This window comes from Vanacampus margaritifer, chromosome 17 (genome assembly GCF_051991255.1).
Source record: "Vanacampus margaritifer isolate UIUO_Vmar chromosome 17, RoL_Vmar_1.0, whole genome shotgun sequence".
Taxonomy (NCBI): Eukaryota; Metazoa; Chordata; class Actinopteri; order Syngnathiformes; family Syngnathidae; genus Vanacampus; species Vanacampus margaritifer.
In genome coordinates, this window is record NC_135448.1 from 19,410,491 (window position 1) to 19,430,652 (window position 20,162).

At 47.8% G+C, this 20,162-nt stretch overlaps 1 protein-coding gene across 3 annotated transcripts in view; it reads right to left on the minus strand.

Annotated features, from left to right (window-relative positions):
- grin2da (glutamate receptor, ionotropic, N-methyl D-aspartate 2D, a) overlaps nt 1-20,162 on the minus strand; it is a 53,632-nt gene that overhangs the window by 23,564 nt on the left and 9,906 nt on the right. Inside the window, exons 1-8 of one of the 3 annotated variants that reach the window (XM_077549708.1) lie at nt 20,061-20,151; nt 17,616-17,677; nt 15,985-16,585; nt 13,868-14,005; nt 12,392-12,658; nt 10,066-10,253; nt 8,178-8,318; nt 3,166-3,280 (exon numbers count right to left, since the gene is read on the minus strand). In XM_077549708.1, the coding sequence (XP_077405834.1) occupies nt 3,166-3,280; nt 8,178-8,318; nt 10,066-10,253; nt 12,392-12,658; nt 13,868-14,005; nt 15,985-16,452 (1,317 nt within the window). In that variant the 5' untranslated portion in view covers nt 16,453-16,585; nt 17,616-17,677; nt 20,061-20,151. Of the gene's footprint in view, nt 1-3,165; nt 3,281-8,177; nt 8,319-10,065; nt 10,254-12,391; nt 12,659-13,867; nt 14,006-15,984; nt 16,586-17,615; nt 17,678-20,060; nt 20,152-20,162 lie in introns of those variants that run through there. The other 2 variants (XM_077549705.1, XM_077549706.1) reach the window with 2 other exon arrangements.

The window sequence follows — 20,162 nt, forward strand, 5'->3', positions numbered from 1 at the left end:
AAATAAATCCTTTTCAAAGTGCTTTTATGAATCATTTTTCAATTACATTAGTTTTCAATTCATAACGATCATTTCATTATTTTTTTCCTATGTAGATGGATGGAATTTAAATTCATTAGGTTTCATATTTATTTATACTTTACTGAATTTTAAAATTGTATATTTATTTGTTTATATTTAATGTAATTGCACAATAATTTAAAAAAAATCAAGTAATTCGGTGGTTATTTTATTTTCATTTGAGAAGAGATAAATTTAGAAAACAATGAACTAGTTCAATAATTATTTAATTGCTTTATTGTTCTTTTTAGTATTTTTAATAGGTTTGTTATTGTTTCGTCACTCATTCTTGAATTTGTTAATTTTTTTATTAATTTGTTTATTCAATCGTATAGGTCATTCAATCGGTTTATTATTCTCAATTTGTTTTGTTAATTAAAATAATAAAGTAGTGAATTAAAAGTAAATTCATTTAATCGTGATCATTCTTTCATTTGATTGCAGAATAATAAACTTGGATGAAGGATAAACTCATCTAAAATTGTTCTTTTAAAATTATATCCATATTTTAATCAGTTTGTCGCTTCTAATCAGTTTATTATTCTTTGATCTGTTTGTTGTCTTATCCTTTCATTAATTTTATATTTGTGAAACAGTTGATCAATCTTGGTTTGTTATTCTTTCATTAAATTGCTCTCCAATTTGTTTATTACTTCTCAATGAATTTGTTTATATTGTAATTGATTTTTCTATTGATTTATTATTCTTTCATATGTTTGTGCCCTTGAAAGGTGCGAGCTATCATCACGCTTTTGAAAAAAACATGGATTTTTATTTTATTTTATTGTTGTCTTGCGTATTGTTGTGTATCAGGCAAGTGCAAGACTTCCACCCGACGAGCAAAAGTTCCAAATGATGAGAAGGTTGGAAAAAAAAGAGCAAATGTGACAGAATCAAGTCAAGTGCTAATAAAAGAGATGATGATGATGATGATGATGATGATGATGAAGATGAAGTGGATGCCGGAAGAGCAATTGGCAAAGTGTGAGAAGGTGATGAAGAGGAAAATAAAAGAGAGCGTGAGAGCGATGACGAGAAAACGAGGACGCGGTAAAAAAAATAAACGACCTTTTTGCTCAGCTGTCAAAATGAGGAAATTTATTTGGGATCGGTCGCTAACATTTCCTCGACCGGAGTCGGGTCAAGCGGGTCAGCCGCGCTTTTGCCTCGCTCACGTTTGATGGTTACGCCAGTTCAGTGTGCGAAACAAAAAAGGAAGGGACGGGAAAAAAAGGAGCGCCGGCGCTACAATCCCATCGGCGGGCGGCGCTTCTGCTTGCTCTCAGCTCGGCTCAGCCGCTCATCAGGTCATGTGACACAGACGGCGCTCTACTTTCAAATGACTGTCAACCAATTACTAACCAGCCTGTCAATGGACTAATCAATCGGGCAGCAAATCAAGTGATTAACCAACAAGCCAACAAACTCATTCTCCCCTCGCCAAAGACGATCTCAGAGTCACCAAGCGGGACAACAAACGAGATCCTTCGCCGGCTGACAACGACGACCCCCATTACATGTCAACAGCAACCAACCAATCCTTCAATGGACTAATCATGTACCCAACCAACCAACCAACCCACTGACCAAATAACCAACCGATCAATTCACCAACATATCAATCAATCATTTGACTCGTTAGCTGACTAAACAACAATCACTTGACCAACCTACCAAGCAACCAACCAATTGACTAATGACCTAGCCAATCAACCACCCAACTAACTAACCAACCAACCCGCTGACTAAACACCCTAACCCAATCAATCAATCAATCAATCGACTAATGAACTGACTAACCAAACCTCACTTGACGAGCCTACCAACAAACCAATTGATAGACTAATTAAGGCAGTTCTTAAAATCAATTTATTTATGTTATGCATTTAATTAATTTATTTATATATGAACTAGCCAACCAATCAATTGGCTAACCAACCAAACCACCCAACCTGACCAAATAACCAGCAACCTATGGATCAATAAATCAATCATTTCACCATTAATAATCAGTTGGCCAACCATTTGACTATTCAAACTAACCAACCAACCTTTTTTTCTTTTTCAGGAGAGCTCAGTATTGTTCATTCGATTTGACATCATCATTGCTCTCCTTTTTTTTTTTTTTTAAAAAAAAACAAATAAATTAAAAAAAAATAATAAATGTTTTTTTTTTTTAAATATATATACATATATATATACACATATATATATATATGTTTTTTTTTTTGTATGTGGGTGAGAATGTGTATGTGCGTGTGTGTGTGTGTGTGTGCGTGCGTGCGTGCGAGCGTGTGTGTATTCATCAGTTCATCTAAAGCCCATTAAAAAAAAATCCCATACTAATAATATAATATAATAATAAATTGCCAAATGCAGAGACATCAATGTAAGTTATCGCGATGTGGTGGCTCTCGCTAACAGACAGAATTAAGTAACCGGAATTAGGTTAAAAAATTCTATATACGTAGACCATGTTTCTATAAATTTTGATATTTGGTTTTTATTTGAGGCAGATATTTTTTCCATTAAAATGTGATTTATGAGGAGGTTAGACCATTGGTCGATATTCAGAGTTTGTTTATTTTTCCAGTTAACAAGAATTGTTTGTTTTTTTTGCGATAGTAAGGGCTACAAGTGTAGATTGAAATTGTTTATGTGGTAAGTCAGTTGTTGTTAGGTCACCTAGCAACAACTAACTAACCAACCAACCTATTGACCAACCAATCAGTTGAACAACCTACCTAACCATCCCACTAACCAACCAACCAACCAACCAAGCAGATGACTAATCAATTAACCAAAGCCACTGACCACATAATAAACAAACAACCAATCAACTAACTAACCAACCCGTCATTCACTTGACCAACCAACCAAAGGTAACTACTTCAACCTATTGCCCAACAATCCAAATGACTGATTGACCAAGCAGCCAATTTCCCATTGATCATTTTATTCATCAAAGCTTTCTGTGCCCCGAAGATTGTCACTAACCAGCGATTGATGACAGACGAGTGGTTTTGTCGCCGACCGACGCCACCTCAACTTGACTGGCTTCTTTTTTTCTTTGGGGGAGCGCGAAAACGCGACCGTGCCACTCACCTCCTCCCACCCGCGCCCGTTGTTGTACGAGATGACGTCCAGCAGCGGGTTGGACAGGTAGCCGTCGTTGTTGAACGAGTAGTCCCGCCCCCCGATGGAGATGTTGGTGAAGTACCTGAAAACAAACAAACATCCCCAAAAAAAAAGAGAGAGTCACAAAAAACGTCCAGCAAAATGTGTTTGATTTCCCGCAGCGCACCTGATGACGTCATCGATTGGTCGTCACCAAATTGATCGGCCGCTTGCTGAGTCATCGCCGCGTGACGAAAAAAAAAAGACACACTTGCGACGTTTCCGTTTGATTGGTCGCACGCACTGTAGCGCTGAAATCAATGCCGGTGCGTGAGATTGACGTTTGCGCGCCGGACACGAGACCGGACGAGCGAGCGACGCCGGCGAACACGATGCCGCCCGCTCGTTAAAAAAGAAAAGACGATGAGGAAGAAAACCCCCCCCCCCAAAAAATGTTGCCGTTTGTGTCCGAGATAAACGAGACAATTTCCCAGCCTGCTTCTCGCTACGTGGATGTCATCGCAACAAGATGGACGCCGGTAAAGCTCCCCAGAGGAAAAAAGTTCACAAGCAAGTTTGACAATCGAAGGAACGACGCTCGCTTGCGACGGCCGCCGATCACGTGGAATCGTGTTTGTGATGTGGCGCGGCCATTTTGTTTGGCCGTCCGGCTGTTCGCGAGGCTCTGATTGGCCATTGGCGGCGTCCGATGAATGAGCACAACGTAGCATGAGGCTAACGGAGGAAGGATATGGAACACTTTTGATTTTCACACACGACCCGCGAGGGCGACCAGTCAGCACGGCAAGTGAAAAGACTGGACGGCAGCCAGTCAAAAAAACACAAAAACGAATGTCGCAAAAGTGTTTGCCGAGCGCGTCAAAGCAGAAGATTGATCTTGACATCTTGCCACCGAGGAGACAAAATGGCGTCCCTCGTCGCTCGTTAGCGCGTCTGCTCGACTGCCTCACATCTGTCGCGTCGTCGTGTGTGCGTTTTGTGCGCGTGCGTGTGCGAGTTCCCCTCTTCCTGCTTTTCACCTTGGCGTCCTCACGTTTCTCGCACGTGTCGCGAGCGTCCTTCACGTGCCGGGGACGCCAGGCAGGCGCCTTTCCGTTCCCGACCTGAACGACGCGAGTCGAACCCGCTCGCCATTTATGGGACCACATGGGAACTACTGTAGACCTCCCGCGGATTTCCAGAGCGATCCGGAGACCTTTACAGACATTTCGAGAGGAAATCCCGATGGAACACGAACCCTGTAGGGCTCGTAATTCTGCCGACTCAAGTCTCAGCTTTCAAAGCAAACATGGTGAATTGGCATTTAGCTGTTGTGCTGCACGCAAATTGCATTTTTTTTCACTTGGCAACCTTTTAGCAATTTCTGAAAAAGTCTTTGTATTTCTTGCTTTCAAACGACTTTTGTTGTCTTTGCCTTGCAAATGTCTTCAGTGGTCGCCTTTGTACAAATCATAATAATAATAATAATCATCATGAAATGCTTTCCCAAGTGCTGGCTTTGGACACACCGCCAAGTGCTCGACAGCCAATGGCACGCGTTTGGAAATCAGGTCGCCTCGACGTGGATTGCTTTTGAAGACTGCAAAAGATTTCCCGCCCCCAAAAACTTCCCGACTTGGTGCATAATTAGCCGGACTTTTTTTTATTGTCGTCTTTTTTCTGCTGCTGGTCTTTGACAATGATGGCAATCCCAAACCATCTTCCAAAATGGGTGTGCGCTGCTTTGCGGCATAAAGTCGATGCGCGCGTGTTATTAGCGAGTCACGTGACGGCAGCCGGCGAGGCGACGACGTGCGGCGACGACGTGCGCCGCCGCCGCCGCCGCCGCCGCCGCCGCCGTCTTCACGAGCTCAGCTTTGGTTGACAAAACGCTTTCGCTGCCGTTCAATAAAAGTCATCAAGCCGCCTCTCGCTTTTCTTTCTCTGGCTTTCTCGGCGGCACGTTTTGTCCTCGGCCCCGTTCCAAGAGGGAGCCTTTGTCCTGCCGTCCTTCATTCACTCACACGTGCGCACCCTCATCACGGCGGCTGAATGGTCGCGCTGGCGCTCGTCCTGGCCTTCATTCATGCTGCTGACGGGCAGGAAAGTCCCGCACACATTGACACGGGTACACAAAACACAAAACACACACACACAACTGCTGCTGACAAAAAATGTCCACATAGCGCCCCCTGGATCATTTGAAATGACATCAAAGTCGCTCGGGAAGCGACCAATCCCAAATATTTGTATTGTGACAGAATATGCGTAGCAGAATTTGGAATCTGGAGATCAGTTAAGGATTATCTACATCTTTTCTTTTCTTATCTTAATTTCGTTTTCTTTTCATTATCTTGTTTTCTTATTTGATCTTTTCTGACTTTTTTTTTGTCTTTTTGTCCCAATCAAGCCCTTGCGTTGGTCTTCCGCGTGCGTCACTCGGTTTTTCCACCGCCATTTTACATCCGCCCTCCACTTTTCTACTTTTTCTTCTTGACGCTCGTTTTTCATTCAGGCTTATTGAATCAAGCACCGCACCAAACCCCCCCCCCCCCCCCCCCCCCCCTTCGCCCTCTACCTGCTGCTCGCTCCATCCATCCTTCCTTCCACTTTGCTCTGCCGCGCGTTTCTGCGGCCGCATGCGATTTGTGGTTATGCATGTCAAGTGGGGAATTGTAGGCGTGGAACGGCTCAGCGAGCAAGATGGGAAGGAGAGAAGGAAGGAAGGAAGGGAAAGGAAAGGAAAGGAAATTTTGAATTTTGTTTTGATTGCCTGCAGGGATTGTATTGTTTCTTAGTTTTTCTTCAGTTGTCAGCTCTTGTCTACTCGGCAGAATTTGTAACAAATGCTGGATGTAAGCGCAAGAAGCCGCTTGTTTTTCAATCTTGTCCTATCCGTCCATTTTTTAGAGAAGCTATCCATGCTGAATTTGCGTGAAAGGCGGTGTACACCAAGGACTGGCGACCGGTCACCTGCCAGTCGATGCCAGGGCACAAAAAAAGACCCCCAACAATGGACTAGTCGCCAGCCAATAACATGGAAGATATCGACAAGACAACATCCCACTGAAATGCAAGTCTCCGATGGAGCTAACGTGCTAACGGGGTCTCCAAACAGAGCTTTGGCAGGGATTCGAACCCAAAACTTAAATAATAAATTAAAAATAAAGTGAAGCCACAAATATTAACCACTGTAACACTGTGTACAAAAAAGAAAACGGGAGAAAATGCCAACCCCAGAGGCCATATTGGAACCCGGAACGTCAAAACGTCGAGGCTCACGACTTAACCACTAGCGCACCGTGCTGCCTGAACGATATCCTGTCTTTTGTTGGCACCGGCGATGACCTTTGACATCTGAGCTCATCTATTTGAGACCCAGTGAGTCTAAATCAATCATGTGCAGCTGGAAAGTCAGCATTATTTACTGCCAACCTTTGATCTTACCTTTGACCTCCTTCGGCCATTTTGTGTTGCCAATCACTCCAAATCAACAACGACAACAAAATCCCTGAAGCTTTTGCACGTAGCCGGCTGACGTTCTGGCGCGGAAAAACTTCTGGACGTTTGTGCCGTAGGTGTCGCACGCCACGGCTGGCCGGACGCCCCCTCGAGGCGCCGCGCTAGCCGCATGCTAAGTGGCCAGCTGTCAGGAACCCCCGTGCGTGCGTCCGTCGTTGTTGTGAAAGCTAGCAGACAGACGCCCCCCGGACGCCGTTCGCAGGTTTCGTCGAATAGCGGAGGCGCGGGATTGCTGTCACATGACTTGACTGGAGTCACTCAAAGTCAGGGCACATGTCAACAAAGAATGGACGCTTAATCTACGTGACGTGCGCCCACCTGTGTCCAATTAGCAAATATGCTATCCATGGCTAATTGTCCCTCCCTCGCCTCTTCTCAACTCGCTTGCAAATAAAGCAGCTTCATATCCGGCGTGAGCACGAGCGCCGGCGAGCGTTGCCACGGCGACGCGCCGGCCCGGCGATGCGGGAGGTGAGAAAGAAATTGGAAGCGTCCGGAATGAAACAGGCAGGAGGCGGACCAACCGCAGAAGAAGAAAACCAACGAAGAAGAAAAACACTTTAAAGATGTTTACATGATTAAAGTGCACGGCAGCTTTGGACTGAAGTCGAAAGTATACGGGCCAATCCCGACTTCATCGAGTGTGTGTAGTTATTGTGTATTTTTGACATTTATTATGATCATTGATGTAGTGAGCTTTTTTTTGCGTGCATGCAAGCTTGTGCGTGTGCGCGCCAAGATGTATGCGTCACCATGACAACTTCTTCAAAAGTGGCAGAAACAAGCGAGCACTTACCAGCCCCCCCCCCCCCCCCCTCCAACACACACACACAGACGTGACAGAGTCGCTGGTTGCTAGGCGACACGCCAACGAGACATAAAAAGCCACATTTGTCACGGAGTGTGTCAGAACAGCCGCTCCATGTGGTTGCTTGGTGAAGCAGCATGTGGCTCAGCGCTGGCTTTTCGCATTCTCTCACCACTACTTGGACTAGTTGTACTAGACTAGTACTGCTAGCACTCCCATCCGCACTAGTAGTAAGTCCAAGCGCCATTGCTGTGAAGCAAGCCCCGCCCCCGCTCCCCCCTCCCTAGCTGGTCTGTCAGTCTGCATTATTTGCACCTGCTCCGCTGCTCTTTCCTGCCTGCACATTTGACCTCTGCACCCGAAGGCTGCTGCCCGCCCCCCTGACCCCGCCTCCCCCCCTCCCTCCCCCAGGTCAAATGAAGCTCTCGTGTCCTGGAGGAGCTTCGCCGGGACTTCTTCTTTTCTATCCAAGGCGGGACACGCAGAGCGATCATCATTTTCGGCCCGATTACTACTAGTATTATGACTAGTAACACCCCTATCTGTAGATTGGATCTCCAGATATCCATGTACTAGCACACGCGTTGTCCTCACTAGTAGCATGACTGCCACCTGTACGCCACTTTGCCAAATTTGTATTTGTCCTCTTTTTTTGTGTATGATTGGTCACCTGATTCTGTCGGCCACCCGCTGCGTGTGGTTGCCGTCGCTCTGGCAGTTTCCGGTGTACTGGGCGCGGCCGGCGGCGCCCTGGTCCCGCCGCAGCGCCATGGCGCCGTGGGTCAGCACCGACACGCCCTTGGCGATGCGTCTGCGGGGGGGAGGACGACAGACACACATCAACAGGATGCATATGGTAAGCTGAGCTGCAATGTTAACGTTGGCGGCTCCTTTTGTGGCAGAGAAGAAAATAACAAACTTATTTAATAACAGTTTAAGTGGATGAGGAGCTTCATTTAGACAAAATGTGTGCTTTGCCACCATCTGTTAAAGAGCTACGTTACATTGAGGCGTTTCTATCAGACAAAAGTAGTGCTTTATCACCATTTTGTATCTTGGAAATGAGAAATTAAGTGGCTTTATTTAGGCAAAAGTAGTGCTTTATCACCATTTTGTATCTTGGAAATGAGAAATGAAGTGGCTTTATTTAGGCAAAAGTAGTGCTTTATCACCATTTTGTATCTTGGAAATGAGAAATGAAGTGGCTTGATTTAGACAAAAGTAGTGCTTTGCCAGCATCTGGTGCTATCATGGTGTTAAGGAGTTATGTTGGAAGGAGTTATAGTTTCTATGACAACATCTTGCATCTTGGTTCCAATGAACAATGTTGAAGTGAAGTGAGGAGCTTCATTGAGACAATCTGGTGTCATGTAATGACGCAGGCGAAAATGGCTGGAAGGTGCGAAATGTTGCAAAGCGTCTGCGTGTTGTGGCGAGCGAGCTCGTCCCTGCCTTCTGCTGACTCTCGTCAACTCGGCCAGCGCTCAAGAGGCGGCGCTCCAGCGTGAAATGGCAGGCGGGGGGGTCGCGGGGGGGGTCGCGGCGGGGCCAGCGTGTCCTCATGGTATAAAGCGGGAGGGGGGGGGGCGACACAATTACAAGCAGTCAAGCACGAGACATTCCAGAGTCCCTTGATTGTCCTCACATACGGACAAATGAGGGACTGGTCAGCAGTCAGTCGGGCCAATTACAAATATGGATTGGTCGCCAGTCAATGTCAGGACACATATGGACAAGCAAGCATTCCCACCTTTGGCCAATGACACGGAAAACTTGAAGCCAAACCTCAACGCTGCGATGCAGACGCGCTCACCACTAGGCCACCGCGCTCGCTGCCTTGCTCGTTCTCATTTTGCGCGTAATTGCACCAATCGGGGAGGGAATGCGTCCTCACCTGCCCGCCGAAATGCGAGCGCATTCAAGTGGAACGAGCGCCCGCGGTCTGACGAGGTCACACGTGATCGCATACATCAGACGGCGACTCGCTCGCTCGCTCGTTCGCTCGTTCGCTCGCAACGCCGCGGGGAGAAAAAAACAAACGGCAAAAAAAAGCGTCTCCCGCTTGGAAATGTTGTTTGTCTTCACGCCGACTTGATTTCTCGCTCATGTATTTTTAAAAGCACGTCAGCCCGCCGCGCCGCCGCCGCCGCCGCCGCCGCCGCCTGACGGAGGCCGCAGTAAACAACGCTGGCTGTCATCCCGCTTTGACGCCGGCACACAAAAGTTCACGGCGATGCATTCAAGTGCGGCCGCGAGCTCATTTGTTAATGAGGTTCCAACAAAATCAAGCACTCCATTTTAATAACTAAATCATTCATCAAATAAGAAAATGGCATCTCATATGGACGCATGATTACAAATAAAAATACATAATCAGTACTGTACATTTCCATATATACTGTATATAATATATAAATGCATATTATGTATAAACAAGTATGTCAAATATTTAACTGTTCAATTTCGATTTCAAATGAAAAATATGACACCATGAAATCAATCAATCATTGTAATTGAAAAATGGAATATGTATAGGTGTGGAAGTAGGAGTGCAGTACCTGCGAGGCTCGTCCCTCCATCCCTGAGGCCGGATGGCGAACAAGGCCTTGGGCAGCCCCTCCAGGCCCAGGCCGGACAGCGCCGGGCCCACGGCGAACCACATGTGACTGGGACCCGCCTGACCCGACGCCCATGCCGCGCGGAACACAAGCTCCGCCTCCTCCAGGGAGCAGTACAGCAGGCGCACCTGCGGCACACAAACGCGGTGGCGCTAGTGGTGGGAAAGCGGGAAAGCATCGCGGTGCGTTCAGGTGACACCGCTCGGGGAAAGACACATCGGCTTCGAAGACACTTGAAAGTGTCGCGCTGCGTTCGGGTTCCAATTGCGGCAAAAGTGACGCCACGCCAAAGAGACTCGCTTCAAATCGCTGACACGTGACCACCGCGGTGCATTCGAGTGACTGCAAAGGTTTCATGTTGCATTCAGGGTACCACTTGCTGGAAAAAGAAATTGTGCCTCGTGGGAAACACGCTGACAATTGAAAGCATCACGATGCCTTCAGGTGACAGCGGTTGTGAAATGACAGCTTGTTTGTGCTGCAAAACAAAATGACACGTGAAAGGATCACGGTGCATTCAGGTTCCACTCGCTGGGAAATGAGAGATTTGTCTCAGTGACACCTGAACGCCGCCGCGCACAGCTTTCGGGTCATCCTGGTTGCAAAGTGAGCCATCGCTTGTTTCAAATCGAATCCAGGGACGCTTGAATGCATCACGCTGCATTCAAGTTCCATTTGCTGGGAAATGAAGAAAGTCTTTCAGTGGCACCTGAAAGCACCGCGCTGCATTCGGGCGCCACTTGCTAATAAGTGAAATGACACTGGAGAGACTCGTTTCCAATACAGCGACACTTGAACGCATGCAGGCGAAACACAAACCGCGGAGATTGGAAGCAAATACAGCGACTCGACACTAAAAAGAATCACGGCGCATTCAAGTTTCACTCCGCAGGCTGTAAAAAACATTTTTTGGCGATGCCCTCGGCTCACGTCAACGGTGGGAGAGAAAAGAGAAAAGAAATACAGCATGTGGAAATAAAGAGTGGGCTCAACTCCACGGCGGCGGCGGCGGCCCTCAGGGAGCCGTCTCGGAGCCTTTTCCATTTTCCTGCCGTACAAGATGGATGTCGCAGCTGAGTTGATGACGTTCGCAAGTGGTTGTTGACGTCCGAGCGGTCGCCATAAACCGAGCCTTCCTCAAACTTGCTACGACCAGCGTGACGTGACGTCAGCATTTTCAGCACACCAGAAAATCATTCTTTTTGCCTCCATGGGGTGTGTACACTATCGCACGTGGCGCACTTGAGCTTGTCGCTTTGCAAATTTTTTTCCCGCGCCGTGACGCACGTGTCGTCCACCGACGATATGCAAATGAGGCTCTCGGGGGCCAGCCCAATTCATTATTCAAGCGTCTTTCTAACAGCTTGTGAGTGGAATCGAGAGGAATCGGAGCCGCCGGATGCGAGAGGAAAACCGAGTTTGTGACGGGAAAAAAGACAAACGTGAAATGAACGCAGCTCACGTTGCTTTTTCCCTGCGTACAAACGCGTCCTTGAGGGTGCGAGAAGTGCATCTGGTCTGCCTGGATGCTCCTTCAATAGTTGATGAATAACGAGGCACAGATAGCAAACGCTGACACCTGAAGGCAACGTGCTGCCTTCAGGTTTCACTCCAACTTCCAATGTGAATTCAGAGACGAGTTTCCAGATTCATCTTTAAAAATAACAGATGAAAACGTGAAAAGACTTGAATTGTGGAGACGGCATTCAAATGCTTTTCACCAATTCTGCAGATTTTGGGGGGGGCGTGGCTAAAGCGGGGTCCTGTTGAGGGCATTTCCGCCGTCCGCAATAAGTCTTCCCACGCCCCTAAATGACAACTTGAGCTCCATTGTTTGCATTCCGAGGTTATCGGGAGCTCGTTATGCTCGCACCCTGAAAACGCACATTCCTTTCAAATGGCTGCAATTTAGAGCGCATCGTAGTTGGCCCAAAAAAAAAAACCGGCACGTATAGAAAAGGAGGCTTCAAAATGGGGGAAAACAATCAAGCGCTCTCTCCTCGCTGATCCTGTGGGCGTGTCCACTGAACGCATTGAAACCCCGCCCATCAACTGCCAATCGATACCACCAGCAAAAAATGGATGCCGCAGTGTCCGGCATCTTTGTGACGTCGACACACAACTGCATGTTTGACAACTGGGTTATTTTTGACCCAATAGTTTTTCTAATCGTAACGGCATCATTGAAGGAATCTTTTTCACATTCCATGTCAATAAATAGAAGACAATTGCAACCTAAATTTTTCCCTTCTGACCGCGCGCTCACCTGCGCCTCGTTGTCCTTGAGCAGGCGTTTGGTGCGCGCGCCGCCGGGGTCGTCGGTCACGTTGAGGACCACCACGCTCTTCCTCTCCCAGCCGATGAAGGAGCCGTCCGTCATGCCGTCCACCATGTCCAGGAAGTCCTCGTAGCCGTGGTGGCGCGTGGTCACCACCGAGAAGGACGTCCAGTCGTATTCCTCCAGGACCTCGAAGATCACCTCCAGCTGCAGCGCCGTCGAGCACGTGAACTGCAGGTAGATGGAGCCGCTCTCCTGCCGGGACCACACGTCGCCTTCCGTCACTCGCTTGTCGACTTACGAAAAGGCGGCTCGCCTCATTTTGCACGTTTGGAAAACAACTTTTGGGAAAGCCAAACACCATTCATTGAAACATTTCTTGATCCTTCCCCAAGTGGGAATGTCCAGTTGCGTGTAATACCACATTGTGCCACAACATGTCAGAGCAGCACTGAGCTGTGGTTGAAGCCACACCGTGTAACAAACAGCAAGAAGAAGAAGGAGAAGAAGAAAAGACAGAGCAGCTCCCCACTTAATGCTCTCTTTACATACGTATGCTACTCGTTTCTGATGCTAGCATTAAGCTAGTGAACATTTTGCTGTTTATATGTGTTTGAATAAACTATTTGTAGCTATTTGTTGCTGCTGCGCGCGTGTTCAAGTTGTTTTGAAGGTGGAGATTTACCCTGACATGGATGCTAATTTCCGTTAGCCCGTCCGTAGCGTTGCGCATGCAAACATGACAAGCCGTGCCACGGGGCGGGCACGCGACATCACACACGTCCATAACACTCACTTTTCAAACTTCAAACTCCTCCCGTCTGGCAGATGCGTCCAAAAAGGGAAAAAGAAAAAGAAAAAAAAGTCTACCCACACGCCATCAGCCTCGTGAACAAAATGACATCCGCGTCTGTCAGGCGCACGCTGCTTTTCGGGAGCACTTTGGCATCGTTGAACGTCATCACATTTATTGGTTTTATGATGATGATGATTAAAACACATGCAGACTTGCAGTGTTCAGAAGACACAGCCGCACGACTCCCGTGGCGTGAGGGAAGGGGCGGAGTTTTATGATACTTTGCAGACACTTTAAGAGCGTTTAAAGATTTGTTCTCACAATTTCCATTGGTTAGGAATGAAGACGATGTGGGGACAGAACAAAACTATTGATCTGTGGGGGGACAGACGAGGTTTCCACATGGAAATCTGGGTGTTTGCCAGCAGCTCACACGTGTAGCAAAAGTGCGCACACCCTTGCGACGTTCTGCAGTAATATTGCGGAAGACGTCGTAAATCTCATTCTTTTGTCTTCTGTTGTATTAATGATGACCTTCCATCGTGCTCGTCTTCGAGCGGACCTTCTGACTTCATTTCCTCCCCTCATGTATTATTCACACCTTGATTGACATGAAAACGCTGCGTGGCGAGCGGGCGGCAGGAAATGAAGCCAGGCCAATTTTGTACCTGCGGCTCTCGTCCCAGGCTGGCCCCTCCGCCCACCGCCACCACCGGAACGCCCGTCTGGGCCGAGATGAACTCCAGCATGGGGGCCAGCGGGGCTTGGTTGGGGGGCGGCGGCCTCTCCTCCTCAAACACCAAACCCTGGCAAAATACGCACCACCACAACAAGGTTAGGACAAAAATTTCACACAAAAAAAAAAATTATTCCGCCTTGAGATTTTAAAAGAGAAAAAAGTAACGATTGGAGTGTGTTTTTAAAACAAATACTTCAAAACATGACATGGAATGTAAAGAATTCAAGAGATTCATTCATTGCAGTGTGCACAACATGACCACCGGGGGCAGTATAATACAGTCAACAGTCATGCAGACAGAGACGAAGAAGACTTTCACAATTACACTAAGTGGCTCAATGACTGCAACAATATCAGTCGTTCTTGGCAACGGATGAAGAACGTCTGCCACTGTTTGTGTTCTGTCGCTAAAAGGCTAACAACAGCACAACGATTGATGCTACTTGTTAGCCTGTATATGCGTTGTGTGTTAGCATACAGCGAAGCGATTGCTTTCTTGATCACTCAAGACCATACTGTATATTTTTGATTCATTTAACTTGTGACGCATTTAAGGATTGGGCGAAGAAAAGAAGTTTCCCGTTTGTGCGAGAAGGCGGCGGCGCCGCGCGTACACACAGTGACCTGGCGCGCGCGTTCCAGCTGTGCAAATTGATGCTAAGCGACGCTGACAGATTGGCGCTCGCTTGGAGAGCACTTGATATGCAAATGAGCGGCAAAGGCGACATGCAAATGAGATGTGATTTAATAACAAACGCGGCGTGAAAAGCTTTGTGGCGAGGATCACAGACGTGTGGAAACGTACGGCGACGACGGGCGTCCACTGGAGACTCTTTTAGATGGCGCACACTAAGGTGCGCTAGCATGTGGTTGCGGAGATGCGGCAGTGATGGATTAAATTAGAGGTGCCTTGAGATACAAGTGCTCCCACATACAAGACACAAGGGATTTTGACAGGTGGCATAGATTCTTTATCCTCTGTGAAGAATGACATGTGTGGCTTACTGAGTCACTTTCTTGTATGTCGAGTGGTACCTCGGAGTTTGAACACAATTCGTTCCTGCAAAGTGTTCAAAGTCCAAATCGTTCAACCTCCGGAACATTTTTTCCCATAGGATATCATGCAAATGCAATGAATCCGTTCCCAAGCTCCAAAAACAGAAAATTCCTATTTTAATTTATATTTATGTAAAAAAACATATACACCATGTACAGTATTTAAACAAAAAATGCTATGGTAATGTATTTTACATTGGGCCTATTGTTGAGACTACCAAGGGGTCCTTGTGCGCTGTTTAGCGTCAGGCACGTTGTTGAACAGCTAAGAGGGGTCCTTGTGCTAGTATTTGCAGAAGTAGTGACAACGGCTTCCTAAATCCACTGTGGTTCGTGGCACTGTACGTTTCTCTTTTCTGCCAGTGGCACTGCCGTCTTTCTTTGGGCCCACGTCGAAGAAAACTGTCGTGGAAAATCAAAATGCGCTGGCGAACGTACGGAGCACCTGCCAGCATTTTCATCCGCTCTGGCTGGAAATGAGCAGCGCTTCGTCTCCACTACTGCTACGCGAGAATTCGGCTTCGCTCGGCTCCGCTCGGCTTCGCTCGGCTACTCGATCAAAGTACGTTCGGCTTTGCTTGCTTTACTCGGTCGAATGTTCAAACTTCGAGAACGAGGTCAAACGCCGAGGCATTTTTTACTCCGATTTTTTGGTCTAAGTCCGATTTGTACGCGTTCTGAGACGTTACAACTCCGAGGTTCCACTGTCTGTATTATACCTCCCCCCGGTGGCCATGCTGCACACACCAGAAGGAGCAGCACAAAGTCCATTGAAATGAAGCCAAAAAAATGTTTACTTTCTTTACATTTCATTTTCAACACATCATTCAGGTTCAAAGGTCATAAAAATAAAAAAAATGGATTTGAAAAATTCAGCTGTCAGATTGTGTGACCTTGGCTTTTAAAGGAGTCAGGCTTTCCCTCCATATATTGACCCGACTGTGACCTGTGGCTACTCGTGCGTGCAGGTGTGGACGGCGACGTCGGTACCTGCAGCGGCGTGGTTCCGAGCAGCTCGCACAGCTGCAGCAGGAGGCTCCCTGGGCTGCTCTCGTTGACCTTCAGGTAGATGACGGTGGCCTGCCCGGACGGCGTCATCACAATCTCCCCGACCAGCACCGACAGCGAAGACGAGGCGGCGAAGGAGGCGGCGAAGGAGGCGGCGAACGGCGCCACGGCCGCCGCCCCGACCGCTGAGGCCGCATCCGTCATGCCCCTTTGGCCCAGGCCGCTCCCGAGACCGGGCCCCGACTCTCCGGCCCCCGCCGCCGCCGCCGCAGCCGCCGTCTGCGGGAGCAGGGAGGATCCAGAGTGCACCACGGCGATGTTGACGCCACCCGAGTCCCTCTCTCTCTCCCGGGGCCGCAGCAGCAGGGGGGGCGAGGGCCGCGCGGGCCCCGTGCAGGCCAGGACAGCCAGCAGCAGCGAGAGGCGAGAGGCCGGCCGCGGCGCCGCCATGGGGGACGGCCGGGACCGGGGGGCGCCGGCCGCTCGGCTGTGGCGGGCGAGGCCTGGCGCCGCTTCTCGGGAGGTGGGGGGGGGGGGAGGGGGCTGCCGCTCACCGGCGTTCACCCGCTGAGCCGACGAGACCCTGCAGGGGACAAACGGAAACACAACGTCAGTCACAAAGACAACAACATGCACCTTGAACCCAAAAAGTTGCGTCGAAAGAATAAGCACAAAATAGCCCATTGTTTTGGATTGTTTTGTACAAAACAACCTGAAACATTCGATTGCTTGGAAGGGTTGTGGGTTCTTTATTTGAACCATTGATCCTTTTTTGACCCACTTTGGCTTATTTTTGTTTCTACAGTATGTACTGCATGTATGCATACACTCTAAAAGCCGTTGGGGCAACCGGAACTCCATTTGGGTCAAAAATGGACCAACCCAACACTTGAGTAAATTGGACCCAACTTTCAACCTCAAAAATGGGCTCGTGGTGCATAAAAGCCAAAATTGGGGTAATTTGTTAAAAAACAACTCCAAAAATGTGATCAATCCCTCCAGCCGTGATCTGAACGGTTACATCCAATGGACCCAAGTCGGAGATTTTTAACCCAAATTGGGTTATTTTTGACCCAACTATTTTTTGAGTGTGCGCATCGCTTCCTGTTTGCATACGCCACCAAAATCACTGGCGACCAGTCCATGTGTGATCTTCCACTGGCTAGCGACCAGTCTACTGTTTGTCTTGGCGGCAGCATGTCAGTCACCCAGCGGGACTCTTTTGGCCAAGCCGGCTACGATTTCAACTCTGCCGCCCCCTGTTGGCCTGGGGTGGAACTGACGACCCCTTCTGCATTCCTCACAGTGTGCGCGTGTGCGCGTGTGCGTATAGAGCTGGACGGAAGCCATTAGGATCACGTTGTTAAGCCCCCTGCGTATTCATTAGGTCCAATTATGTTTTCCATGCCACTTTGTTCTCTCTCTCCCTCTCAACTCTCACGCCCGCCGTCGCCATCGCGCTTCACGCTGTGAAGTTAACGCGGGATTAGCGCTGCCGTGTGCCGCAAGAAAATGAGCTTCTTCTTTTTTTTTTTTTTAGATTTCCCAGAAAAGAAAATAATTGAAGCACCTCGTTGTGCCTGCAAAAAAACACTTTTGCGTCGCATGCTAACCTTCGTTCCGTCTGCTTGCTTCCAAGATGTGCTCTCACGTCAACTCCGTTTGCATCATGAAGCTTCAGTAGAAAACAAAACACAAACCAGATCAATCACAACATCATGACATGATTCAATGGAATGTAAAGAATTCAACCGCTTGAGCCAATTTTTCTTTTTTTTTTTGGGGGGGGGGGGGGTATTTCATTTCAATGGGCATTGTGCTGCTCCTTCTGGCGTGTGCACATTGACCACCTGGGGGCAGTATAATACAGACGGCCGTTGCGGAGGATAACGAATATTTGTCTGTTTCTCAACAGCCCGTCTATGAAGTTTTCGATTGTTTGTTAGCATTAAGCTAAACGGGTTTCAATTCAGCAAAAGTAAGTGGTAGCTTTCAATGCACAACTGTTTTAGTTTAGTTTTAGAGAAGCAGCTTGAAGAGTCATTTTTGGCATCTCAAATGGTTGCTCCCATGTCAAAGCAAAAGCATTCGAGTCACTCATATCTCAAGTCACTGCAATGCAACACACTGGCGTTGTGTCATTTCTACGACTTGCTATCATTTTGCGTTTCATTGCATCACATGACAGGAACGACAACAGCAGCAGCAGCAGCAGCTGCATTTGATTTGCTGCAACGTTTCCCGTAATGCGTGCGGAATGTTGGCATGCGTACGTACCAGGTGGCACGTTTGCGTAACGGCGGATGGAAATGGACTCGAATGTACATTTAGAAAAAGACATCAAATGCTCATTGCGGCGGCTGTAATGCAGCAGCAACAGCATGGCATTGTGGGTAATGGCTTTTCATGGCCGCCAGTCCTTTCGCAAGCCTTCATTAGTGTAGCGCCGCCGCCGCCGCCGCCGCCGCCGCCGCCGGTTAAGGAACGTCGGTAAATCTCAGCGCAAAAAAACACTTTGCGCTGTACGAGAGGGAGGCAAAATATTTGAGTGCTCGCTCGCGCTTTCATTTCAATCTCATTAAACGGCGCATCCTCCATCTTCAGCGTGTAGCTCCGCCCCCCTCCTCCTCTTCCTCCTCTTCCTCCGCCTTCGTCCTCTCCTGTGGCCCATCACAATTCATTACCGGCGCAGCTGATTCATGACTCGCCCGACCCGCGCCGGCCCATAAATCTGCAGCGCACGCGCGAACGCACGCGCACACGGAAAACACACACGGCGCGCCGGCGTCAGCAAATGCAACGCGGCGTTCCCTACAAGAAGAAGAAAATGCGCGATGTCATCAATGGTGAAAAAATATGGCCGCCCTCGGCAGCGGCCGTCTTGCGCAATCCTTTACGAGCTGATTTGAAAGATGATTGAAAGTTTGATGTTTACAGCCGCAACATTCCACGCCGTCACTTTCGATGGCTTGACGACATCAAGTTGAAATGTTTACATTCAGCCACTTTGCGCTCGCTCGCTCGCTCGTAGTCGTTCCGGTTGCGGTGTGGCGAAAACATGGACGCCCGTTGGCATGTCGTGCAAATTGAAGTTGAGGATATATGATCCAGTTTGGGTTTATGGATTGGATCGGACTGCTTGTGATGAAAACAATCGGTCTTTTTGGCCTAGATCGGACTCCGTACTGACCCAGTTGATCGGATCCGACCATCCCTAGCGGCCTGTTTGAATTTGGTGCGCTCAGTAATTCACTTGTGACTGTCAGAATCGTACTTTGTATGTTTTTAATTATTATTATTATTATTATTGTAATCCCCTTCATACTATGTCGCGCAAAGAAAAAAAGTGGTCAGACAATATGTGCAACATGAATTCACATGTATAGGGGAGCATAATATGGTGTTCCACAGGGTTCCATTCTGGGGCCTCTACTATTTGTATCGGATCGGCTGTATGTCAATACTACAAATTTGAGTCGCGCGACGGGAGTCAGCGTCCGAACGGCATGACTTGCGAATGGCAAGTAGCACGACGAGCTATCAAGCAAAACTAAAAGAAAAACTTGCTTAAGCTGCATAGCGATGACCAATGCAAGGATACAACAATTTCGCAATTCAGGATGAAAATTCCATGAACTCTTTGACTGCCAAAAACGTTAAATAACGTTTCGTAAAATCCTATGGAGGAGTGCCAAAGACGTTAAAAGACGTTTGTTTCAAAACAGGTGAAACTAATCATTTTCTATTGTTGATTACTCAAAAACGGAATAAGGTAGAAACAAACTCTTTTTTTTCTGATGGAAGATGAGAGTCCAATCTTGTTTTGGCAGTATGTGTGTTTCCATAGTCCAAACACATAATTTTCTGTGGACCTTGAAAGATCAATCAAAATGCTTAAATCGGCTGGCACCCACGGCATCCCTTTTCTGAAAACGTCTGGCAGTCAAAGAGTTAAAAGGCGACTCTTCATTTTGTTTCACCAGTAAACACAATATCGACGTCTCCAATTTGAAGAAGAAAAAAGGGTTTGGTAAAAGGCAACTGGTGGGCTTCAGTACCTCCAACGAGGTCGCAGAAAGCACAACAAAATGATGCTGACGTGATTTTTCTTCTGGAAGGAAAAAAATCCATCTGCGAATGTGCTGGGAAAAAAAAAAAAA